The sequence below is a fragment of the Taudactylus pleione genome, unplaced genomic scaffold (genome assembly GCF_031769625.1).
Source record: "Taudactylus pleione unplaced genomic scaffold, aTauple2 ptg000652l, whole genome shotgun sequence".
NCBI lineage: Eukaryota > Metazoa > Chordata > Amphibia > Anura > Myobatrachidae > Taudactylus > Taudactylus pleione.
In genome coordinates, this window is record NW_028285054.1 from 4,685,876 (window position 1) to 4,713,848 (window position 27,973).

The following is a 27,973-nucleotide window of genomic DNA, read 5'->3' on the forward strand; positions in this document are numbered from 1 at the left end:
TTTACTCCACTAGTCATTTTTACCTGTCAATGACTGTATCACTTTTTTTAGTATTAAAATTGCATAATTTTGTTGTAATAAATCAGATTTGATGATTTTTTTAAAAATAAATGATTGTCAATAGTTCATATTAAAAGGAAGGAACTTACTGTAAACTGTGAACTTTAAGATCCTCTCTCATATAAAACCACAAATTGTGAATTTCAACACTGATATAATTTTCATATTACGTATATAGACAAAAATAACCAGTAGACCACTTAATTATACCTTACCTGGAAAGAGGCTTTATTGAACATAGCTGTAAAAGTTTTGTTTTTGTTCAGTTGAATTACTGAATCAGCACAAACATTTCTACAGAATTTAAAATAAAATTAAAATAAAATAAAAAATATAATTGTGGTCATTAATATTCTGTGACATCTTCTTGTGCTTCATTTTTTTTAGAATCAATTTCAGCAATGTTAAATATGTTTTGTTTTTATTTATAGCCCAATTGCTTGCATAACATTTTTGTAACCATCAAGTGTTTTCAAGAACATAAAAGAATAATTTTTGTAGATAAAAGTATTTTTAAATGAAGTAAAATTTTAAGATAATTTAAAGAAATCAAAAATATCTTCAAACGTTCATAGCCAACGTTATAAGGGACATATACAATGCATTGAAAAAGTGGCTGGTTAAGTTATGGTATTTAATCAGGTAGCTCAGTCATTTTTTACAATTTTATGTAAAAGTGTATTTTCTTTTTTTTCAAACTTGCCAAAATAATAAAATACTATGTCACAATCTGCACAGTCTGATTAGCGGGCAGAGGCATCAGACCCTCATATTTGAAATTTTTTTTTAAGTGAAGACTAATAATTCAGACCCACAGTTTCTGCTAGGATAAAACGCGCTGCAGTCTTAGATACGTTTTCCTTTTGAGATCAGACTGATTTCATTTCAAATGTAGATAAGAGTAAGAAAATCACTTTCCCATTTTAAAAAGAAAAAAAAATGAGATTGAAAGTCCGTAGACAACTTTTCAAACTACCTCAGCTGCCAGTAATATGAAAAGTAGCATTTTCCAATTTTCAGATTTATCTATAAGATATTGTAAAACTGAAAATAAGCAAGAAGGCCATGGCTGTTTTTTTAAGTTTAAACAACTAAATTAAAATTAAAATGTTGAAGGAGCGTATGCAGCAACTTAAGTCCATGTTCTTTCAGTAGCAATATTTGATTTTTTTTCTTAAATCTGGCCTGTGTTTTATATTCATGGATTGTAGTTTGCTTATAAAACAGTTTATTTTTCTTTAGTTTTTTGTTTTCACAAACCACTCACAGCAGAGCAAGCTTGTTTAGCTAACTTTTTTTCAGGCTTGTTAATTAAAGGCACTTGGTTTCCTGGCATTTTATAAAAGTTGGTGGTTTGGTTCCTTTAATACAACTGATGACTCGGTGACTCTGTGTCCATAAGCGAGCGAAATCCCGAAGGCTGAAAAATTTGTAAGACTAAACTGCTCTTTCTTGGAGACGTCAACATGCAAAAAAGATACAGCATACCTTTCATTAGCAAAGCTGTGACAAAATGCTGCACATGGTTTTCAGAGGATTTATTTTTGGATGGTGGCAGCCAAGGCAAAAGGGCTCATTTTTTCTTAAACCAGGCTAAAAACCTTCTCAATTTGGAAATAAATGCCAGATCTTCTTGTACCCTGTTAACTGTGAGGTTTAGGTTGGCAGGCCATTAGGTGTCCATGGAAGCAAGCAAACTCTATTCATTTGAAAGAAAACCAGCCATGACTTTGTGCTTTGACAAGGATATCCATTCCTTATTTGTTTTTAAAGAGAATATTCAGATTATACTGTATTCGTGAAAGCCACAGGAGCACTGTAAGGTCTCTCCTTAATTTCAGGTCTCGTGTGTACTTGGTAATGTTCCATGTTCCGTTCATTCTCAGTGCCTTCATGGAGGAATCTTTGGTAGATTGTTTTTCAGTTGTCCATTTACAAAGACTCTTTCTTCGTACCAGTGCCAAGTGAATTTTTATGTAGCCTCTGCCAGGATATGGTCACCTTTGATGACTTAAAAAAGAAAGGAAAAGGAAAACTGGATACAACCATATATGAACTATAGTCCCAGACACTTTATCACCAGAAGGCGGAGCTAAAAAGAAAAGAAAAATAAGTAAATATTCAACAATGACAAAGTACATGTTTATATAGACTAGATAGTAGAGGTTATACTGTATGTTATATATTGAATAGGCATTGAATGGATCACCTTGTGTAAATTATAATAAAAGTTACTGAGGTAGTTGGATGTTTTTAAGTAGAGCATATATCTCTGATGAAACATGTAATATCCTTATAATTATTCCTAGTAAGTGTTCTTAATTAATATGTGATGACTTCGCTGAGCTCTTTAAACAAAGGTATAGCATACATAATTGTATAATTTTATTAGTTTCACTTACTGTATTTATTTTATTATTTTCATATTTACTATAATATTTTTTGGACCTATTAATGCACAATGTTTTGTTCCAGGACTAACAGTGTAATGAAAATATTTGTCTTTTACAAATACAATCCACGGTTTCCATAGGATCATACTGTTTTTAAATATTCCAATTTAGTAAAGTTACATTTTATTGTATTCTTAATTTAGTAGTTCTATTTTTTTCACATATTGTTTTCTGGAAAATCAGTACTTGATAATGTTTCAATGTAAAGTAAGCAAAATCAATGATAATTTTTATTGACATTTTAAATAATCTTGTATTGTAAAGTGAAATATGATTAAATTAGTAGCGCCAATAACTTCTCAAAGCACATAAGGGTGTTCGTTAAAGTTTCTCCAATTAGTATTTCTATTTCATCTTTTTGACAAGAGGACCACATGTGAAGTCAATAACAGGCCATGAGGTTAGTCCAATAATAGACCAAATGCAGAACATACAGTGGCAAACGCAGGATTTCTAAAGGGGGGTTTCCAAATCCTTGATTTTAGAGCGAGTGTGGCCAGTTCATAAAGAGGGCATAATTAGCACTTATCCAGCTTTAATATGCATCATACAAAGTGTATTTTGTGTCATAATTCCAGCATATACAGGACGAGCGATCACAGTAAGCAATTAAATGTGGCAGCAAGGCCATCCTGTCTGAGCTGAATGTTTTTATTTCAGATGTAGGCTTCATTACAGAGCATTGGAGCAAGTCCGGGAGTCTGGGGGAGCAGCAGAAGAACCTAGTACTGCCCTGGACATATATGTACATATTGATCTCCTTATGCACTGGGTAGTGTGTTATTATACAGTATTAGTAATTAATCGTATTGATGGCCTATAGCAGTGCACCCCTAACAGTGCATGTTTTCCATATCTCCTAGTTGGTACACAGGTATATTTATTACTGGCTGACACATGTTAAAAGATCCACAGGTGGTACAAATTATTTAATTTGTGATACTGAGAAGAACATGTAGCACTAGTAAAATTCTATTATATTACTATTTCTATTGTGGTTATGGTGTGGGCTGGGGAGGGGGGTTTCCAGGCAACTGGAACCCCCCCTGTATTTGCCTAAGACATACTAGTGGCTGGCTGGTCCACCCTCGTACATTCTCCCTCGACGATTGATACATCATCTATAGCGATGTCTCCTTCTATACCAGGTCCTCGCATACCTTCAAAAATGACCTGTAATGGGAAATAGACTATATCAGATAATAATGCAACTGTAAGCAATACATTTACTATTCTTCCAATTATTTCGGTAATATGAAGGTTTCAGTTAACCAAGTCTATTTTTTACAGCATTTGGTAGCCCAAAATTCAGGACATTGAGGTGTGAGTAAGATAAGTGAAGGAAGATTATATGCATGTGATTAAAAAGTCCCTGTACTCTCCACTTGGAAACTTCTTGAAGTATAATGAATATATGAACTTTCCAGCACATTCAGTTGTGGAATTCAAAAACAGTATTATTATCATATAAACCTACAAATGTAAACAGATAAAATAAACTACAGTTCACATAATCAATAAGTGCAATAAAGTTTTAGGATACAGTGTTTAGAAATGTACTCAAGTAAGTATTGGTACTGCATATTGAGGAAATATTTATTTCAAGTACAGTATATTAAAAAAAAAATGTATACACAAATATTTTAATATTCCATGAAAACTTAAATCCTTAGTGCTTACTAAACAGCCATCTCTTTCTAGAGCTATGTCAGATACTGTACAATTTTACTAACTTTATTTAGATGAAACATTTACACTGAATCACAACTATCAATAAAGCACTTAATTTCAATGCCTAACTTGCACAAGTTAATTGCCATTTGCTTTTAAATGCAAACTTAAAGTAATTATATATATATATATATATATATATATATATATATATATATACATACACACACTGTATATTAATATGTCATTTTTGAATAAAAGTGTAATTCAAAATTTAGTTTTTCAATGGCAATTTATTAATTTTTTTTAGAAAAAATAATTTACACTTTAAGTTTTTTATATCCTTCACAACTTCTTTCATCACGCCTGAGGGTTGGTTTGGGCTGGAACAGATGTGAGAGGTTGAAGAGGAGACTTGGGAGGTGTGAATAAACCTGGGCGGCTGGAGCCAGGACTATCTCATGTATTGCTGTGAGGAGGTAGAGAAGCTGCAGAGGATGATGAACCCGAAGGCGACAGGAATGGAATGTCTTTATTAAACAGCAGGTTGGGATGAGAACTGGAGATGATAATACTGAATAAATGAGCAGAATAAGATTGGGACCGATGATGCTGGATTGAGAGCTGGGTCATTTGGAGAACGATGTTGATGATTTGAAGAACTTGATGGATTTGAATACGATGTTGAAGAATTGATTAACTTGATCGTTTGAGACCGATGTTGAAAAATTGAAGAACTTAATTGATATGAGTCCGATATTAATGAATTGATGAACTTGATCAGTTGGGACTGATGTTGATGAATTGAAGAACTTGATTGATAATAGTCCGATGTTGATAAATTGATTAACTTGACCAGTTGGGACCGATGTTGATGAAATGAGGAACTTAACTGATATGAGTCCGATGTTGATGAATTGATTAACATGATCAGCTGGGACCGATGTTGATGAATTGAAGGACTTAATTGATAATAGTCCGATGTTGATGAACTTGATCGGCTGGGACTGATGTTGATGATGTGAAGAACTTAATTAACATGAGTCCAATGTTGGAAGCTTCAGTTAATACCGATGGTTGGAGGTATTGGCTGGAACCAATGGTGGCTGTAAGAACAAGTCTCAATTGTAAAAACCAGACTGGTGTGCAAGATGGTATAGGAGACTTGTTTACCAGATATAGGAACTGGATATAACAGACTGGTACCGTTCAGATACATAGTACCTGGGAGCTCAGCACTGAGCTGTAACTTCAGCAAGAAGCGACATTGCACTGGCAACAGAGGCTAGAAATGGAATTTATAGGGGAGGATCACCAGGGATTGGATAGTGCGATCAGCTGGTCTGGAAGCAGTGATCTGAGTGGAAGAAGAGCGTCAGGTGACAGAGTCCAACATGGCTGCGCCCATACTGTTGTTTAGGAGCTGCAGTCTATGTGCCATCATTCTGGCAATACACACTGAACAAGATGCTGCAGAGAGCCATCTCCATGCTCAGTAACAGGATGCTGAGTGGATGGGGCAGGAGCAGCACAGACAGACCTCAGCACCAGCCAGGAGTGATGTACAGCTTGAGCAGACCTCTGTGCTATCCCGGACAGGCACCAGAGCGTTAAGAAAGTGGTTTTAATAGTCCGGAGCGTGACACTTTAAATATTTGAACAAGCAATAACACAATTAATGATCAATTTACTAAAAATGTAACTATTGAAGCAATATCACAAGATGTTAATAAACTGAATTTCTGTAGATTCACTCAAGCATTATGATTGACTTAAAGTTTTCTAGGCTATGGACAATGGGCCTGATTCAGAGCCGAACGCTCTGACGAGAGCGCTCGCTCTGAATCAGTGCCCTCCTCCATGAAAATGGAGCGTCCTCCTGGACGCTCGCATAGCTGTGGGTGACCACCCACAGCTTATGCGAGCGTCCATGATGATGGTTGCGATGGTCAAGACCATCGCGACCATCGGGCTTACGACGGAGACCCTGCAGTAGGGTCTCCCTGCCGCAAGCCCTGGAGTGATTTTGGCTCTATCAGAGCCAAAATCACTCCCACTGACATCACTTGTGATGTCAGTGAGGCCGGCTTTAGACAGTAGGCGTTCCCATGGGAACGCCTCCGTCTGGCAGCCACGCCCCCGGCACGCCCACCAAAGGGGGCGTGCTGTCAATCAACATCGACAGCACGCCCCCTTTGGTGCGAGACCCGGAGCGACGGAGAGCCCGTCGCTATCCGGGTATCGCGCATGCGCACGACGGAGCTCCCTACGTCGTGCGCATGTGCAGTGGGGCAACATCGACCCGCTTGCGAGCGGGTCTGAATGACCCCCAATGTTCCCTTTAATATTATGATCCTGAACACTAGGCGGCAAGTAATATTCCAATGCAAAACATTGTCTATTTACTGTTTAGATGACGATGAAAGAAAATTTCAGAATAAATTGAAAAAATACATCAGAGACTCATAGAACACTGAGCGCTGCCATTATGCCAAAACAACAACTATATGGCATAAACAAATCTTGAGCTAATGTAACATGGTATAGTTTATGTTTCACAACTGACCAAAGTGACTATATACAAACAAGATTTACATAAAAATGAGTATTGTGTTTTGTTGTATAATTAATTTATAAAACAAGCAATTAGCTTAGCTTCCTAATTGTATTTAATTCTTGGAATGTACTCTAAAATCAGAAAGTCTAATATTTGTTGGACAGTTTCTGACTCAAGTTTAACTTTTTTTTTTTAATTACAAGAACAATGATGTTTAGGTTTACAGAAACCTTCAAAACAATATTGTGCACAGTATGCCTGATTCAGAGCCGCTCGCTAGGATTCGTTCGCACGCAGCATGCCGTTGTTTGCATTCTGCGTATGCGTACGCATCGCAGTGCGAACCAGTCTGTGCGATCGCCAAGCGCTCGCCCCTTGTACATAGACGCCTCGCTGGCTTGAGTGACAGAATGAGCCGTTTGTGGGTAGTGACAGGGGAACGTCGATGGAAACGGGGGAGTGGTGGTGCGAACGCAGGCGTGCCCGAGCGTCTTAACGCCGTTTCACAGGCGTGCATAATTAAGACGCAGCGTCATAGTACACATCACCTGGCTGAATTTTACACTGAAGCACTCGCAGTGCTTGCGGTAGGATAAGGTCAGCCACAAGCGCTGCGTAAGCATCCGATGGTACTCGATGTACCGATGGTTGCATTCACTTCCTGGATATAACGTGCGCAAGTGGGTGTCTTAAAACAGGCTGGTGGGCATCTGCATACACAGCGCAATCGCACGCCAAGACTTAGTGGGCGTGCTAATAGCTTACTGTGCGATCTCGGATTTGCATACTTTGCTGCGTGCAAATGCATCTAGCCAGCGGGTCTGAATCGAGCCCCGTGTACAGTGTATAATGGTGTCTCTATGATTTATGTTGAGAGTCAAATCTAAACAAATTACAAAATGCACCAACATCTTTCTCTCAACCCTATCTTTACCCAGACTTCCCATTCCAAATTTGGTGCAAAATAGCAAAACTCACAACTCAAAGTAACTGAGATTCAAGGTTTCACTGCTGCTGCAGACGACACAAGATAGAGAAATTCCAGCCAATTTGAGAGTATATGAAATAATGTGGTCAGTAGAATTGCATCACAGCACTGGGGTTATAAATTAAATTACTGTGTTTGTGTGGGTTACCTTCAGCTGCTCTGGTTATCTCCCACTCTACAAAAAACATATTGGAAGGTTCATATGAAATGGGGCAGGGAATGATGTGAATGACAAATATACTCAGTATATCACTATGTAAAAATGGCAGCACTACATAAAAAATATATAATATTATTAATGTATAGGATATTGAGTTTACTTGTTTTTAGGTTTTTCTTTCTGACCAATTTGTTATTCCTTAATTAGCATTTTCTCTTCATGTGCTGTAATTATCTACAATAATTGATTTATGTAATTACTGTATAGTACATTTCATAATTACCCTTATAGCTACAGTGGCCACGGTCAATGTGAGTTTTTTTTTTAATGATTACAATAATCTAGCCTACTGTATTTATATCCTTAAAGTGTATTAGTTGCCTTAAAGTGTATCAGTTGCCTAATGCCGCGTATCCACTACGTGACATTACTGAACAATTGCACGATGATGACATCGTAATCGTGCAATCGCTCAGTAATCAGACACAACTTGTGCACATTAATGTCGGAAACAACCAGCGAGGCGTGCTCCCGCTGTTCGTTTCCGACATCAATCATCGACCGAACATGCTGGTCAACCTGATGATAACGTCTAGTTGAGCATGTTAGCGGATGATTGATGTGCCTACACTGAACGACTGTTCGGTCAGTGTAGGCACAGCACAGACTGTGAAACGACTGCACGATTACAATGTCGTATTGTGCAGTCATTTCAAAGTCTGCTAGTGGATGCCCCTTAACAGTGGTAGAAGCCATTTTGTGTTTGTGTTTGTTGAACCATTTTCCAGCCCAGGAATGCACTAGGAACCAGTAACATCATGAGACATGTGGCATATTATGAGACACATATCTTAAAACCAATATTTTTGCCACAGTCTGAAAACCAGGGAATGTATTTAGCTCTGTCCAATCATCATATATTTCCCACTGTAACCAGACTTCCAGAGAAAAGATGTGAGCCTCTGCAAAAGCAGCCATCTTGGCTTCCAAAGCTCATGGTCCATGCACACAGGCATCACTATTAAGTGAGAATAATAATTTTTGCTTCTTTACAAGTGCAATAACCGCTTCCGGGATCACTATGGTTAAATAGTACCATTTATTTTAATGCATACTCCATGATTCCTCATTATACCTTAAGGGATTCAGGCATAATATTTTGCGTGACACATTTATTTTTCTCTGATGCAACTGACAGGAAAAACCTTGTCTTTATTTAATTTATCCCTCCAGGCCAATTATTATCCATCTGCAGAGTGATCATTTACTTTAGACTGAAAGTTGTAAGTCTTTGTTTATTGCTGCAGCAGAGACATCTAACAACTACATGTAAGTGAACGATTTGCTTCACTTGCAAATAGGCTTCCTTGGTTGCTTGCTCAGCTTTTTAAAGAAGCTTCAGCTAACTTCCAGCAAACCACAGTGAATCGCTTCTTGGGATTCTGGGCCTGATTCAGAGCCGGACGCTCTGACCAGAGCGCTCGCTCTGAATCAGGGCCCTCCTACCTAAAAATGCAGCGGCCTTTTGGACGCTCGCATAGCTGTGGGTTACCACCCACAGCTTATGCGAGCGTCCATGATGATGGTCGCGATGGTCAAGACCATCGCGACCATCGGGCTTGCGATGAGACCCTGCGGTAGGGTCTCGCTGCCGCAAGCCCAGGAGTGATTTTGGCTCTGTCAGGGCCAAAATCACTCCCACTGACATCACTAGTGATGTCAGTGGGGCCGGACCCAGACGGAAGGCGTTCCAATGGGAACGTCTCTGTCTGGCAACCACGCCCCCGGCACGCCCACCAAGGGTACATGCTGTCACTCACCATCGACAGCACACCCCCTTTGGTGCGAGACCCCGAGCGACGATTCCTCGTTGCTCGCCGTATCTTGCGCATGCGAACGACGGAGGCACCTCCGTCGTGCGCATGCGCATTTGTGTGCCATCGACCCGCTTGCGAGCGGGTCTGAATGAGACCGTCTATCTGCTCTATATTTGAATTGTCCGTTGGACACTAGTCAGATGACTTGCTGTTTTCATGAATAGGAACAAAAGTTTTAGAGCAAACCAAAGGAGCCTGCTAATTTTGCCAGATTGGTAGAGCTGAGAAGCCATGTTCTAATGGCACTAACTGTTATTGCAGAGCTCAGCGCTCAGCTTGAGCGGCCGAATGGTTGAATTTCATCGTGGCTACCTAAGTGTGTGGCTTGGTTAATATTAAGACTTATGGGACGATACTATCGGTTTTATAAGCTCAGTAGATCTGAGTTCACCAATGACACCTACCTGAAAAGCAGCTGTTGGATGTATATTTATACGAGCTTGGTGCCACTGCTCTCCTTTGTTACCGCTGGCCGACCAGATTGGGATTTCTGTGCTGGATTGCCCCTTAAGCCGAAGAAATATATTCAAACTCCCTAAGAAAAGTAAAAACAGAGGGATCTTTTTAGATTTTGTGATCCATTATCAGGTGACTCACTGCACCGGAAATCTTTACTTTAACAAAAAAATGAACAAACTGTTAAAGGGGTATACAAGTTAAGTTTAACGAACCACTACATAACTATAATGTACTCTCATTTTATTTGTGTTTGCCGATCAGGGAGTCTAGCACTGATCGAATGGTACATAGACACCGTATGCAATTCAGCTTCCTGCTCACAGTTTGCATTGTATCCAAAATGCTGGATCTATAAAGCTGCATTACTCTAGATCACAGGTTCTCAAACTCAGTCCTCAGGACCCCAAACAGTGCATGTTTTCCAGGTCTCCTCACAGAATCACAAGTGAAATAATTAGCTCCACCTGTGGATCTTTTAAAATGTGTCAGTGTGTAATGAATACACCTGTGCACCTGCTGGGTGACCTGGAAAATGTGACCTGTGTGGGGTTCTGAGGACCGAGTGTGAGAACCACTGCTCTAGATAGACTTACCTACTGTACTTTCCTGATTTGCTGTCTGGGAGAACCGGGGAGGTGAAGGTCCTGGTGGGAGGGGCAGGTGAGTGGTGCTATGAACTGATTTTACACAATTCCTAGCACTGTGTCAGGAGGGTGTAGCACAATGTTGTGATTCATATTATATTGCTTCATTACCCTGCCCTCCTTGCTGGAGCACTGGTGGGATGGTTAGGCGAGCAGGTAAGCTGTCACAGGGACATGTGTCCCTATAGACTGTAAGGAATTGCTCAGTACATCATTGTATCTGTGCAATAAAATGGGCTATAACGCACAAAGCATCCTCCTAATCCTGGTTCTCTTGTTGCAAACACTCCATGGAGGAAACGTGCTGACTGAGGGCCAGATTCAGAGCTCGCTCTGAATCAGTGCCCTCCTACCTTAAAATGGAGCGGCTTCCTGGCCGCTCGCATAGCTGTGGGTGACCACCCACAGCATATGCGAGCGGCCAAAAAGATGGTCGCGATGGTCAAGACCATCGCGACCATCGTGCTTGCGACGAGACCCTGCGGTAGGGTCTCGTTGCCGCAAGCCCTGGAGTGATTTTGGCTCTATCAGAGCCAAAATCACTCCCACTGACATCACTAGTGATGTCAGTGGGGCCGGACTCAGATGGTAGGCGTTCCCATGGGAACGCCTCCGTCTGGCAACCACGCCCCCGGCACGCCCCTAAAGGGGGCATGCTGTCAGTCACCATCGACAGCACGCCCCCTTTAGTGCGAGACCCATAACGACGGCTTGGCCGTCGTTATTCGGGTCTCGCACATGCGCACGACGGAGCTCCCTCCATCGTGTGCATTGGGGGAACATCGACCCGCTTGCGAGCGTCCTGCGATCGCGAGCGGGTCTGAATGACCCCCTGAGGCTGAGATGATTTATGGAGAGTAACAAATGAGCTACATTTAGCCATCTAATATTCCCAAAGAGGCAATCCAGAATTTTCAGATCATAATATTTTTGGTCCTGACGGATATATCAGTGAAAAACAAAATGTTTCCAGCAGGTCATGATGCACATACCCTGGCTACTGAACCTTGCTAATTCATGGATTAATAATCCGTGTGTACACAATGCAGAGAGCAGGGCACTTCTGCAACTTGCCCCCTGCCACCTCCCACCCCGAGAACATGTGATGTCATGATGTCAGAAATAGGGGCCCGGGTTGGGAGCAGCAGAATGGCTGAAAGCCTCCACAGGGTACCAAGCATGCCACTGGGTCAGTGATGGTGCTACCTTCTCAACTTGTGCCCAGGACAGCACACTCTTCCCGACAGCCCTGGGAAAGAATCTGTAGATTCAGCCCCTGAATCACATAATCAAGTACCCCTATCCCTAAACCTCCCTAGTGCCTAACCCTAACCTCTCCCCATAGCCTAATCCTAAATACTCCGTAGTCACTAACCCTCCACTACCGCAGCCTAACCCTAACCTCTCCCCATAGCCTAACCCTAACATCCTCCTAGTCCCTAACCCTCCACTCCTGCAGCCTAACCCTAACCTCTCCCCACGTACACTAACCTTAACCTCCCCCTTTGTCCCTAACTCTATCCCTCCCATTCCACAGTGTAACCCTAACCTCCCACTAGTCCCTAACCCTCCACTCCCACATCCTAACCCTAACCTCTCCCCCCGTAGCCTAACCCTAACATCCCCTAGTTCCTTACCCTCCACTCCCACAGCTTAACCCTAACCTCTCCCCACGTAGTCTAACCCTAACCTCCCCCTTTGTCCCTAACTCTAACCCTCCCATTCCACAGTGTAACCCTAACCTCCCACTAGTCCCTAACCCTCCACTCCCACATCCTAACCCTAATGTCGACATTCTGAGAATGTAGGTATTTGACATGTCGACATTTCAGATATCGACATTATGAACAAGTTGGCATTCCGAGGATGTTGACATGTTGCTTGGCAGCATTTCAACAATGTCAACATCATAACTGTCGACATTGCGAATGTCGACTTTATGACTGCATCCCAGTAAAGTAACCGTTCAGTGCAATATCATACATTATATTTATACCTCTTATTATGTAATATCTAATAATAATTTGTGTGGGAAACCAAACAACATTATAGCATAACAGCCATGCATGAAAATAATAAGAGGGTCTTGTTCATTCCCCAAATTCCCTTCTTTGACATTTCGTACTGTATTTCCTGGCAAACTTTTATAATATTGGAGGACTCATGAAAGAGCAGACACCACATTAGCATCTGACAGAGTGACAGCGAAGAGCATTAGAAACTTCACATAATGACCTTTAGTAAGAATACAGAGACAGGAAAGTGTCTCTACGTAATGAACCCAATGTACTCAGTGGATATTCTATGTAAAGTTGAAATGGTGATTGTTACAAGAAAAAAATACCGGGTGTTTAGGAATCAATGCCATTGTGGAGAAAGCTGGTTCAAAAGAACACGTCTTTCACAGAAGTGCGACAATGATCTGTAGGCTAGCCTTACTCATTAAAACTTCTATTGAGAGATGAAAAGGCTGGTCAAGCGTAGCAGAGAACAAGATAACAATATCAGAAGAGGGAATGGCATTGTTAGTGTTTTACCTCTGTATTACTACCTACAACAAATTAGGAAAAAGGTTTTTTTTCTAGACAACTATGTGAAAACAGTTTATTAAACACGAAAAGACTAAGGGGTCTATTTACTAAGCAGTGTTAGGATACAGAGTGAAAAGTGATAAGAAAGTGATAAGGTGCCACCCAATCAGCTCCCAACTGTCATTTTTCAAACACAGCCTGTGAGATGACAGCTGAGAGCTGATTCGCTGGCACTTTATCACTTAGGAGACAGAGTGAAAAGTGATAAGAAAGTGATAAGGTGCCAGCCAATCAGCTCCCAACTGTCATCTCACAGGCTGTGTTTGAAAAATGACAGTTGGGAGCTGATTGGCTGGCACCTTATCACTTTCTTATCACTTTTCACTCTGTCTCCTAACACTGCTTAGTAAATAGACCCTTAAGGGCCTGGTGCAGAAATGGACGTAATGCCTTTTTTTACGCAGATCAAGCGATTATTAGCCATTGCGCATGCTTGTCAGCTGCACTGCGCATGTGCAGCGTGTGCTTCGCTATTATGCCCACACAGAGGAGCCATTCACAAATTGAGTGACAGGGAGTCAGTGTTTGGGTGAGGTAATGGGGATTATCCAGACAAACTCAGGCGTGTCTGACTGTTTAAACGCTGTTACATGGACGAGCACACATTAGCTATTGTGGTCTCCCATGCAGCATGAGGGCCCTCCGCGTGGCATGATAACTGCAGTATTTGTGGATGGTGAGTGATAAATCTGTTATTAAGCTATCCACATAAGACTCCATCTTGTCACAAGATGGTGTGTGCCTTTAAGTATTCATAGCTTTAAATGTATAATATTACACAGACTGATTTATGCTGAGCTATGAGCTGAAGAACTTGGAATGTATAAACATGCATATAGCGTTATGAATAAGACTGTGTATCCTTACCCCCCTTAACACTCCCACATGTACAAACAACAATGACTGCTATAGTGATATATAATGTGTGAATATTCTGATATGTTGCAAAAATAGGAATGCTGTGCTTTATATTATTGTATGACATGCAAATATAGCCAGAGAGAATCTTGAAGCCACGGCTGGTGGTGGTGATTCTGTCTCCTGAGATCTTAGTAATGCAAGAGTCTGACACTAATGAACTTGGGCTGGTGATTAATTACAGAATATTGGTTCCGATCTATCACTTGGAGTTTCCCGTACCAAGATTCCTAACCCTGATCCGTGGTGGACACGTCGGGGTGACCAGAACAGTGGATTCTAACTTTCATCCCAGGATCAGTAGTTTTCTACTTAATTTGGACTGCACTGTTTTGGGGAATTCCCTTGTCTGCTTAGGGATTCAGGTACGGAAATCAGTGTATCTCAGATTCTTGTTTTTGTTTTGTTTTTTGTTTTTGTTCTGGGTTTTATTTTATGAAATGACATGTCCAATGAATCTTTAAAAATGAATACAGATTATAATCCTTATAGATTTGAATTTGAACAAATATGTTATTGTGTTTAACAGTGTGATAATTTGTTTGTCTGAATATCATAAGTATTGTCCCTTGATACAGCTTGTGATCTTTATACTTCCAGAGTGAATAGACATAGAAGTACATTTTGTTTGTTGGTAGGTTGCCATATTGGTGGAGATTATCTCCAGACTTAGCGAATTTTGGGATTTGTTTCTAACAATTTTGCTAATCAATTTATATCCCAAAGGTACGGACATAGTATGCCCAGAACTACTAAGGAGACCCAATTAGGAACAGAAGGAACAGGGTTTTTGTAGAACCCACAGACAGGGTTTGGTAGACTCACAGACAGGGTTTGGTAGACCCACAGACAGGATTTTTGTAAACCCACAGACAGGGTTTTTGGTGAACCCACAGAAAGGGTTTTTGTAAAACCCACAGACAGGGTTTTTGGTGAACCCACAGACAGGGTTTTTGGTGAACCCACAGACAGGGTTTTTGGTGAACCCACAGACAGGGTTTTTGGTGAACCCACAGGGTTTTGGTAAACCCACAATAGGTTTTAGAGAAACCACATATATGGGTAATGCGGACAACAAAAATCTGTCCAGCTGTCAAACCCCCATGGATATTATACGTATAGTGTTAGGTCCTGGGGTGACAGAAGAAATGGAAATGGCACACTTGATCCGATTAAAATTACAATACATACATAAGGCTCCTTCATAAAGAGTAACAAACTTGAAGACAAGCTTGAAGACAAACTTTTAAATTAGATAAAAGTGATAAACCAGATCTTGTTAAAGAAAGATTCACAAGAAAGGGAATAATAAATTAATTGTATGTACTTTAAGGATTATTTTGAAGTAACATCTGTAAGGACAGTAGGTCTAAATTGTTCAGTAAAGAATATTGCTAAAATTAAGTAGCTATGCCCCGATATAGACTGTAAAGCACGTGATGATTTGGAATCGTGGGGCTGTAAATTGTAGAGTTTGTAAACTGAAGGTGTCATATACTGAACTCAGAAAAGATACCAGAAATTAGAATAAAAGTAAGAAAAATACATAGAAATGTGAACATCCTCAATTAAATTGTGGAGAGTGCTAAATTGTTTATGATTTTAAATGTAAAGATAAGTGCATGTAAAAATTGCAAAAGGTAGATTTCAGAAATATGATAAAATATTTCAGTTTAATCCTACGTGTTTGGGGACGCCCATACAATGTAATGGTTGAGTTTTAAAAGAAACGAAGTTTTGCTATTGTGTGTTTGAGAATTTCAATAGTCTCCCTTTAAGAAATTCTGAAGGGAGTGGGAGTGAGTGTTCTGAGGTATGTGCAGAAAATAGTGAGCTTGCAATGCAAAGGACTTGTCTGATGATTTGAACGTAAAAGATCCATAAATTAAGGTGTATGTTCAATCACATCTAAGTATGATATTAATGAGATATTCAAATATTAGAAAGTATGACATAATTGTTCACAAAAGGCTCAATGAACAATCTCTGTGTATGCTGAGTTTTGTCTTATTGATATTTGTCTCCGTAAAGAGAGGAGTGACATTCCACAGGCCAGCGAGCAAAGCAAAATTGTTTTTACTTTTTGGTATGAGCCTTTGTTTTGTTGCAAAAGTATTTTTATTTTTGCTATTGACCTTTGTTTTAGTGATACTACATAAATATGTATGAGTGTTGTATGGTTATGGTATTACGGGGACAGTGTAAGTAATGCTGTCCACCTTTTCCTTAATCCTGTACAAGGATTTATTAAGCTATTGTTACTTACATATATGTTTACCCATAATGAGTAAGTTGGATTGTAGCATTGAAGTGTTTACAACAAGTGTTGAAATGTAACAATTATTTAGACGGTAACATTAATAACATAAAGATGGTCCTCATCTCAGTAAACCCATGTATATGTATATTAGAATAGAACACGCATAGCCAAACAATCATAAGAAGATACTGTAGCCCTCAGACTCATCTACCTGTCAATATGACCAGTCATAGAGTCCCACAATATATTGTACCCGTCTGAGGCTGCTAAAAATGTTATTCAGTTCAAATTAATCTCACCATTACATTTGACCTCCTCTGTAGTCCCGGCCACTGGCCTGGATGGTCAAATACAGTATTTACAAAAGACAAATTAATTGCAGAATATTGTAAATAATGGTGTAATAGTCTCAGATGACTGCCCACTTAATCTTTTAGAGCCAAATTTATGGCCAGCATTAAATGCTACAATAACATACAAAGATGGGGAAGTGACCTTAGCTCATTAATGTTGTTAACATTGAAAGTCTATACTGAAATGAAATGGTTGCTAAAGTCCCTGTTATGGGCACAGGGTAAAATAGATATAAGGTTACTGCCCATTTAAATTAAACTTAAAGCTAACATGTGTGGCCAGTAACCAAATGGGTAGAAGGTTACAGGTTTAATACACTAATGGTACCTAATCTGGACACCTTGTTGAATGGCATATCACCCACCTCATAGTGTTTTACTGCCTTTTAGTCCCTAGCAAAACAAGCAGTATGTTTAGTCTAAACTGCCACAAGGGTGTGCTGCAAGTTTTAATGTTAAAAGATTGGCTGTTTGACAGTGCAATCATAATTGTTATACAATATGTGGACGATTTAGTGTTGATTCAGAGCAAAATTGTTTGCATAAAACAATAGTATTATTGAATAATCTGCACAAGTAAAACAAAATTATAAAGTAGTTAAAAATAAATTGCAATCCATACAGACAAAAATTAATTTTTTAGGACATCGTAAATCACACTGTTTTTCTTTGAAAGTTTTAGCTTAGTGTGATGATTCAGAAAGCAGATGTCCAAACAGCCTAAAGCCTTTTTGAGCTTATTTACATGTTGTAGGGAATGAATACGTTATGTAAATACATTTTAACTTTTGTGTAATGCAAATAAGGGATTGATACAACAGAGGGCCTGATTCAGAGCTGGACGCTATTTGCGGACGGTCGTTCTGAAAAAGGGGCCAGATATTTAAATTAAGCGCTTGGTCATTGCGGTCTGTTGACGCCTCTATGTCTGAACGAGCGAACAAAACATGTGGTTGCTATTTTGAAAAAAACGCCCCCTGGCCGCTCGCACCATACGTCATCTCCGCTATTTATTAGATTAATCGAGTACATCGAACGGCGTCTGAACTGCTCGCTATTCTTGTGGTAGCATTTTCCTACCACAATCATGCGAACAGTTCAGGCTAAAAGACAACCAAGTTACGTGGCCGATGACGCTACCTTGTTAATTATGCACACCCTTAAAACACCCGTTTTGACCATTTGGCACGCCTGCGTTCTGATCTCCACTCCCCGTTTTCAAGCACCTTCCCCTGTTACCACCCACAAACGCCTCATCCTGTCACTCAAATTAGCAGGCATTCGCTATTTTGCGAGCACACGATTTCTGACCGCACTGACTGGTTTGCGCATGCGTACTAAAACCCATACGCATGCGCAGATGTGCGAACATCGCTCGGAACGAACGAGTGGCCGCTTACGAGCGGCTCTGAATCAGGCTCAGAATCCCTTTACATTAACATATGAATAAATTGAAGTTTATCATGTTGTAAAACAAGATATTGTTGGTGCATCAGCATTGGTTTTACCTGATTATAGTATGTCATTTATACTGTTTAGTCATGAGTCTAACTCACATGTTCAGGGGGTCCTTGAACAATCACTTGATCACAAGGAAACACTTGTCACCTAGACATTGTAAAGTGCTGACATCATGTTGGTATACCTCTTAACCCTTATAATAATGGTTGAATCCTGCTTTCGCAGGTTTCAAAAGATGGGAGAGTATAGTGATAATATACAAGTAAATAGTGACAGTGTCAAGGAGGACACTGAAAATATACAAACTTTTTCTTTTCCTGATCATGATTGTGTTGAACTAATGAAGCAGGAATCATTGTCCTTATTTAACATTTCAAATGTTTCTTTTAAAGATGGAGTTCCATACACAAGATATATTGGCTATGTCAGAGCACTGTCTACTGCATTCCAGTTATCCCAAAGGCTTGTAGTGATAAAAATGAGGGTACACTCAAGAGACTACCCCCGAAGCTGAACATAATAGACTGATAAACCAGGCCGAACGTGCTGCTGCCATAATTCATTGCTCCCAAGGGCAACTCACTTATGTGGTAGATCCCGCTCCCAAGATTGACTTCAGTACCCTCACAAAGCTCCAGGTACAAGCTCCAGAGGCTGAGAAAAGCAAAGCTAGGAGCTAAAGATAAATGGTGAGTGGGGGGAAGGTCAATGTTTACATCTACCAAAAACACTTTACCCAGTTATGACCCAAATAATATATGGTGAGGTGCACATGGGGAAGGATACAATGGTGGCTATCACCAACCGTAATTGGATAGCTCCGGGTTTTGCACAGACAGCATAGGCCCCTATCTGGGTAAGACTGTCCCAACCCCTTTGAAAAGTGCTCCCCAGACTCAGTGTTCCTTACAAAGGATACAAATTGATTTTATACCACTGCCCAAATGTTCTGAATGTGATGTCCTCTCGTACGAGCCTCATCAGTCACTAGCCCGGAGGGTAGGCGTGTTGGAGGGCAGATGCAAAGACAATGGCCCAGGTAATTAAGATAATGAAGAAAATTATTTTCTCCAGTGTGTTAAGAAAATCATGATTAAGGTCAACTGCAGATATGGTGTGCTATGTATCAATTTTACAGACACAATTAATTAAAATACATAGTTACTGTAGGTGTTTTCTTCTATTCCAGTCCTTTATCTTGATACAGATATCCACTGTTTACAACCAGGAGATTGGATGATAATTTGACCAGGAAGGCTATTGAGCCCAGATTTGAAAGTTTATTCCAAATCCTGATGAGTACACTTATTTCAGTGAAAATTCATGTGACGGACACCTGAATATATGTCTCCGATTGCAAAGTCTTCATCTGAAGGGAGTTGGAGTAATTTGATATTGTGAATAGATACATGTTCCTAGGCTCCAAGCCTGACAAAGGCTTGTGGAAATGTATATTTTGCTTTACTTTGTTCTAAGTTTAATTTTAGCTTTAAAACTGAGTTTTTATTACAAGTATTAAGCTGAGTAACTGCATAAATAGTAGTATATCAAGAGATGAAGCAGTAACATTATCTAGACTCAATGTATAGTATGTTCACAATATAGAAGCTTTAGCCAAATTGATTGATAGTGTTGCAAATGAAATATTTGATGTGCTTAAGATGATCTCTAATGAACTGCAATTTAAAGTAAAGGTTATGGGACAGTTTAAACTGATCCTCAACTACCTTACGGCTGCTTAATAAGATATGTGTCTTATAGTGAGACTAGCCTGCAGTAATGTATATAGCTGATAACTTTTCTAACCTGATACATGGACACGTGAAGAAAATCAAGGAACTGAAAGGCCAGTCTAGGAAAACACATGGTAATCCAGAGTATGATCTTGATGATAATGAATGGTTTTCCTAATTAAACCCAGCTAAATGGTCTAATGAATTTAGTAGATGGATATCAGGAATTCTTTCACTTATTGATAAGGTTTAGCTTTGTTTGTAATCATTTAGATTATTATAAAACTTGCTATTTTTCTGATTAAGAAGTTACTTACACTTGATTTTCTCCAAGGAAAATACACTAAAGGCCTTGATGATGACTCAAGTCTATGATAACATCTGTGCCTAAGACAACATTCCAAGTTGTACCATTTGTGGAACCAGCCTCATTGTGGATGACAAGCAAACATGTGGACAATGCAAGACTATCATCTTTTCCCTGAATATTCATGACAAGATGGACTGAATAAAAGGCAATTAGAGACTGAGGCAAGTGGACTTGCTTTATGGGGAATGGATCAATGCGTAATCCTATGTATGGGTTCCTGTAGATGGAACTTATATATAAATGTACCTATACTTAGTATAGCAAGATCGTGTTACTCTTAGGTAGATAGTATAGAGTACAGTTATGAATAAAAGATGGGAAAAATTATAATTCTGTTATTAAGCTATCCACATAAGACTTCATCTTGTCACAAGATGGTGTGTGCCTTTAAGTATTCATAGCCTTAAATGTATAATATTACAAAGACTGATTTATGCTGAGCTATGAGCTGAAGAACCTTGGAATTATAAACATGCAGATAGTGTTATGAATAAGACTGTGCATCCTTACCCCCTAACACTCCCACATGTACAAATAACAATAACTGTTATAGTGATATATAATGTGTGAATGTTCTGATATGTTGCAAAAGTAGGAATGCTGTGCTTTAAATTATTGTATGACATGCAAACATAGTCAGAGAGAATCTTGAAGCCAAGTCTGGTGGTGGTGATTCTGGGCCTGATTCAGACCCAGTCGCAAGCGCTGTGCGCTCGCAACCGGGTCGATGGTGGGCCAGTGCACATGCACGAGACCCGGATAGCGACGGGCACTCTGTCGCTCCGGGTCTTGCAACAAAGGGGGCGTGCTGTCGATGTTGAGTGACAGCACGCCCCCTTTGGTGGGCGGGCCGGGGGAGAGGCTGCCCAAACTGAGGCGTTCCTATGGGAAAGCCTCCATTTGGGGGCGGCCCCACTGACATCACGAGTGATGTCAGTGGGAGAGATTTCAGCTCTGTTAGAGCAGAAATCTCTCTGGGGCTTGCGGTAAGGAGACCCTACCACAAGGGTCTCGTCGCAAGCCCGATGGTCGCGATGGTCAAGACCATCGCGACCATCTTCCTGGCCGCTCACTATAGCTGTGGGTGGTCACCCACAGCTATGCGAGCGGCCAGGAGGCCATTCTAAAAAAAAAAAAAAGACTGGCCCTGATTCAGAGCGAGCACTCAGTCAGAGCGACCGGCTCTGAATCAGGCCCTCTGTCTCCTGAGATCTCAGTAATGCAAGGGTTTGACATACACTAATGAACTTGGACTGGTGATTAATTACAGAAGACTGGTTCCGATCTATCAGTCAGACTTGCCGCATACGCCGCATGGCTGCCTGATCTGCATCGATGTTACCAATGCTGGTAGTGGCTGCATTCAGAGATGCAGAAACGTTCCCTTAGGAGGCCATGTACAGACGGATAATCTGCATGTGCCACAGGGCTGGCACAAGTACCAAGCGGTATTTCAACTTCAAAAGATGCTGAAAGTGGGCACCTCAATCCTTGCACATTCGGACGAACAGATGTACAACAGGGAAGGGCTCTGTAGCTGCATTAGCATAAAGTCGCAGACGCAACTGTGGCAAAAGATGTTAAAATGGCCGTATCTGGGTACGACACAGAGTCAGGCCCTTAATTGGGAAACAAACCATAGACAATAATAAAAAGTCAGTGGAGTCACTCTTAGGACAAGTATGAGTATCAGACAGACCAATCCGAAAAAGACCAAGGTAAGCATAATAATATTCAAAATGTTTCAGCATACCTTGTTCTCAGAAACGCCTTACAGAGAACCTCTATAGACAAATAGAAAGGAGGACCAGCCACCTCACCGAACCATAGTGATCTTAGTATAGTCTAGATATTCCCTTAAGAAGACTTAATGATAAAAGATTGCTCTATGGAAGGGAGGGGGACCAGACAGTAAAATATCTAAGAGATTACGGAAATCATAGGGAGAGGAAAATTTATAGACATCATTGTCAAATACGTTTCTTATAAGGTTGATATTCAATTGATGTTTCATCTGAACCATTGATGGTTTGGTTCTGGTTTCTAACCCTGCAATGGTGAGGATCCAATGTTTCCTCACCATCGCAAATTTTATTAACTTTTGGGCAATACCCAGCCCCTTTAAAGGTCCACAAATCAGTACGTTTGGGACTGGTATAGAAATATACAATTGTCCATGTATACCAAAAAATAACAAATGTTATTAGCCCTATAGCCCTTTTTTTTGTCTTTTTCAATGCTGACCTTTTCTCCACCCAATCTTTTATTTCCATGCAATACAGTATAGCACCCACTCTATAACCTGTCTGGTCTGTACCCTAGGCTCCTGCCCCTGCTGCACGTAGCTTTGGCTGTTACTATTACCTCTAGTATTTTGCAACATTTTGGAACAGATCTTGTCTTAACCACCTACTCTACAGTTAGCTGTGAAAGCACATTACTGTTGTACATTACAACAATGAGGACTCGCCAATCAAACTGTCTCATAAACCAATGAGCCGCGAGGTTGGCTGGTGAGAGTTTGTCTAGGAATCTAAATAAGCCAATCACAGCGCTCGCAGTCAAGTTTATCATCTGTTGATACCATTTTAATTCTACTTTCTTTTTAGATCAATTAAAAAGAAAGAGCGAAGAGTCTATGTAACTCCTCAAAGCCTTTAGAATACTGTGGTTGTGTGTAATATGCATGGGAGAATAGAGTGACAGCCTCTGTTCAGCTAGGATCAAGTGGCATTGAGGAGGCTGGAAATACCAGCAATGATTGTGTAGTTCATGTCAAGAGGTTAATCAGATCACTGGAACAACAGCGTATCCAGATTGCTCTGCACTGACAAAAGCTGTTAAAGGTCACTTTTTTTGTGTAAGCTACAATACTCACCATACCAGGAATTAGCAGCTATGAGTAGGGTTGAAAACACCTAACAATATGCAACTTCTTACTTCTGTTTCATGTCACTGTACGGAATTTGATTGCATTATGATCCCCTACCTGTGCAGTGATGTGTAATGTGTCAGCGCTTTATAAATAAAGGATAACGATATAAAAAAATCTTAGACATGGCAATAATTCATATACTGTATGGTATATTTCCGCTGCATTGTGAATCTGTATCAACTTATCAAGCCATACAGGTATTTGCAATTTAATTTGCAGACTGAAATGCATTGGTATGTTGCGCCTTGAGTTCGATTTAATTTTTTTTCTTTTTATTATTGCTTATTCCAATAAAAAAACCCTGTTGGAGTTGACTGAAAACACTATTAGTTTGTACACTTTTCTTATAATCTCAGGCTGAATACTGGAAGGTAGAGAGCTGCTGTAAAAAACTAAATGCATGAAGCCGCATGGAACCTCACATTAGCATAAGGTACTAAGGGGCTGATTCACCAAGGATCGCTATTCTGCTAATACGCATGCTACGCAGTTGCAAATATCAGCGGTGATATGCAAATGTTTGCAATCGCATTGCGATCACAGTCTGACATAAAGATGCCCACTTCCCCTTACTCACATCTGTATACTTGGGCAACATAGCGAAATAATCGGTAACATTGAGTAACATCGGACCCATACGCACAGTTAAGGCAGGTCAGACCTCACTCAGGAATTGTGTTGCGACGCAATGGCACGCCTGCGTTCGCCCCGGCCACCCCCATCATCACCCACAAACGGTACTTCTTGTCAATCACTCTGCCCAGAGGTCTGCGTAGCCGCTGCAATCGCAGTTCCCATCTCAATTGCTAGTTCGCGCACTGCGATGAATACGCATGCGCAATGGAAATTAATCAGCCGATTGCGTGCGTATTAGCAACTGCGTTCCTTGCTGAATCAGGCCCTAAATATGGCTGCTGCATCCTTTCACAATTAAATCCTTGGGTGTGGTATGAAATGTCGACTGTCACAATGTCAACATGAGATAGTCAACATGGTCATAATGTTGACCTTGTCAACAGTCATCATGTAGACTCTGATGAAATGTCGACATGTTAGAATGTCAACATATCTTCCCTGGTGGCCCAGCGGTGACTTACCTGCTCTTGGCGGCTGCAACAGCTAAAGCGCAGCTTCCGGGTCTCGGTGTTCATGTGACTTTCAGTCCCCGCAGAGTTATCTAACGGAGCAGCATTCCGGTGAGTATACTGTACCTTCCCATTCCCTAACCCATACTCCGAACCCTCCCCTTAGTGCCTAAGCCTAACCTCCTGTAGCCTAACCCTAACCTCCACCTAGTGCCTAACCCTAACCTCCACCTAGTGCCTAACCCCATATAGCCCAACTCTAATCTCCCCTTAGCGCCTAACCCGAATGTTGAAATTCTGACAATGTCGACATGTTGACTGTCGACATTTTAGCAATGCTGACATCATAACCGTTGACATTGTTAACCTAATGACTACATCTCAAATCCTCTAAGTGACTAAGGCTGGGTACACACTTAGCGACCCACCAATGCGACGACCGATGGTGCAGATGAACAATATATCAGAAGTTCGGTACACACTGCACGATCCAGTGAATGACCATCCGTTATATCATTCACCGGCACCACTGACCTTGCCGGCGTTGGCTGCTAGGTCACTCCACTCGGACGGCATATCATGCCCAGTATGTGTATTTGTACATACTGTATAGTAATATGCATTCCAATGAATACTATAATTAGCTAAGTGGAAGACAGCGTTCACTGGACCTCATTTACATAACGCACCGGATGCCAAACACAAGATGCTCTAATCTTGCACCATGTTCTGTTCACAGCAGATGCCTCTAAACCTAGAAGTCTCATGTGGGAAACAACACAAAAGTGTTTGCCAGAACATCTTATTGGCTTGTACAAACTTACCCTGTGCTTTGGTGGAATTTAGGCACACATACAACTCAGAGGCTTTGTGTTACACCTCATAAGTAAGGCATATTATTGCAGGAGCAAAGAGAGCAACACACGGGATAGTGGCCCTGATTCAGAGCAGGTCGGTCTGACAGAGCGCTCGCTCTGATCAGGGCCGGTCTTTTTTTTTTTGTAGAACGGCCTCCTGGCCGCTCGCATAGGTGTATGTGACCACCCACAGCTATAGCGAGCTGCCATTGATGATGGTCGCGATGGTCAAGACCATCGCCACCATCGGGCTTGCGACGAGACCCTTGTGGTAGGGTCTTGTTGCCGCAAGCCCCAGAGAGCTTTTGGCTGAAACAGAGCCGAAAGCTCTCCCACTGACATCACATGTGACGTCAGTGGGGCCGCCCCCAGATGGTAGGCGTTCTCATGGGAACGCCTCCATCTGGGCAGCCACCCCCCCGGCCCGCCCACCAAAGGGGGCGTGCTGTCACTCAACATCGACAGCACTCCCCCTTTGGTGCGAGACCCGGAGCGACGGCTTGCCCATCGCTATCCGGGTCTCGTGCATGCGAACGACGGAGCATGCGCTGTGGGCCACCATCGACCCGGTTGCGAGTGCTCAGCGCTTGCAACCGGGTCTGAATCAGGCCCAGTGTTTCTATTGTATTTAATTATATTGAATATGCAACGTTATCATTAATTAATTACTGTCAAAAATTCTATGTGCTATCACAATGAACTACATTTGTTGAGCGGGAGGAGTCTTGAGATGTGTCTGACTCAAAATTTAGGCTGGGTACACACTAGAGCGATATCAACCTGCTATATAGTTTTGAGGCATATTGGAAAAACATATGCAGCACAGTAGGGCCCCGATTCAGCATGGATTGCTATTGCGATCGCAGCTCTGTAATCGTTCGGAGGTCTGCTGCGAATATATGCTAATGAATGCATTTGCAAAGCCGTCGCACAGCCAGCATAGAGACGCCCACTACCGCTATCTAACATCCGTAATACCTCTCAGTTCAGTGTATACATCAATAACATTGAGAAACATCGGCCCGTCACGCAGAATTACATCAGGTCAGACCTGCCGCAGAAACTGCAAGTCTTGTTACGGCGTTCAAACGGACAGACACGCCTGTGTTTCTCCGACCACTCCCCCGTCACCACCCCCCACCCCCAATTCTCACAGCCTGTCACTCACTCTGCGATGGCTCTCGGTGGTCTGCATGACCGCAGTGCGATCGCAGTGATGCCTTCGCGCACGCACACCGCGATGCATACACATGCGCAGTACGCAACAATCGACCGTCTGCGTACGCTTTAGCAGTTGCGATCCAGGCTGAATCAGGCCCATACTATGATTTTTGCTAGCTCCAATTCCTTCATAGGTTTGGTGTTCTGTTCATTCTCCACTTGAACTGAGAGAAAATACTGACAAACTGCGTGGGCAAACAAACAGAAATCAGGAACACTAAAACCATTGATCATCGATGGAGGATTAGGGACAAACATATCGACAAGCCGCAGTCTGAGAATTTCACTGAATCTAAATCTTTGTCTCACTGATTCAGGTGTGAGGAGATTGATCCAGGGAAGAGATGGATGAGAATTGATTAGGAGCTCGTACAGCGACAAGAGACTGATTATGTATATGCACTGACAGTAAACAGGATTAATGGCTGCTTTCTAGGTCTTTTATTACTGCTAAAAACACTTCCTTCCCACATGCAAGTTTTATTAAAGCGGCCGCTGAAACTTTTTTCTTTTCCAAGTTATACATTTCTAGATCTTATTTTTTTTCATAATATACTGAAAATGCATCTTATATTTAACAGACTTTTTAACAGATGGCAGATAACGCAGCATTTGGAATGTAAGAAAGGATTTTGGTACATCGTCATAGCATAGTCAATGCAAACATCCTCATGTAATTAATAGGGATGCATCACCGGCATGATGAGGTTAATATTTATTTTTATTTCATTTACAGAGAGGGATGACTTAAGGAAATAAATGAATTATCTCAACCCCATCGATTGTTTTCTTAAGAGGCTTCCAAAGTAAGCACGTTCTGTATGCAAAACTGGGCAGCACTGTGGTCCTCGGTGCCACCTTGTACTCTTGAATATCGCAGCTCCTGGCACTCTGTACCAGTGCAGAATGCTGAGAGTAATATCTATGGTCGCCACAGTATGATGAAAAAAAATACAGACCGCCGTCTTCCCGACTGTCTAATCCTGGCAAGGTACTAATGATAGGCGTCGAAATCACGATGCCTGTCATTAGACCTACGCCGGGAGCCCGATGTCCGGCATACCGAATGTAGATAAGCCAGGCACCGGGCACGGACAGCTGCGGGTTTAGGTTTTAGGGCTTAGGGGGGGACTTAGGGTTAGGCAGCCCCTCGGGAGGATTAGGTTTAGGCTAGGGGAAGAGGGAGTTAGGGCTAGGCACCCCCAGGGGGAGGTTAGGGTTAGGCCACCCACCAGGAGACTTAGTTTTAGGCTACGGGGAAGGGGGGCTAGGCTTAGGCACTAGGGGGGGGGGATTTAGGGTTAGGCACCCCTAAGGGAG

At 41.3% G+C, this 27,973-nt stretch overlaps 1 protein-coding gene across 3 annotated transcripts in view; it reads right to left on the minus strand.

Annotated features, from left to right (window-relative positions):
• Window positions 1-292: 292 nt before the first annotated feature.
• MDGA2 (MAM domain containing glycosylphosphatidylinositol anchor 2) overlaps window positions 293-27,973 on the minus strand; it is a 918,945-nt gene continuing 891,264 nt past the window's right edge. For all 3 annotated transcript variants that reach the window (XM_088455291.1, XM_088455288.1, XM_088455287.1), the window contains 3 exons: window positions 10,171-10,301; window positions 3,581-3,686; window positions 293-2,152 (listed from right to left, as the gene is read on the minus strand). In XM_088455291.1, the coding sequence (XP_088311417.1) occupies window positions 2,058-2,152; window positions 3,581-3,686; window positions 10,171-10,301 (332 nt within the window). In that variant the 3' untranslated portion in view covers window positions 293-2,057. The remainder of the gene's footprint in view (window positions 2,153-3,580; window positions 3,687-10,170; window positions 10,302-27,973) is intronic.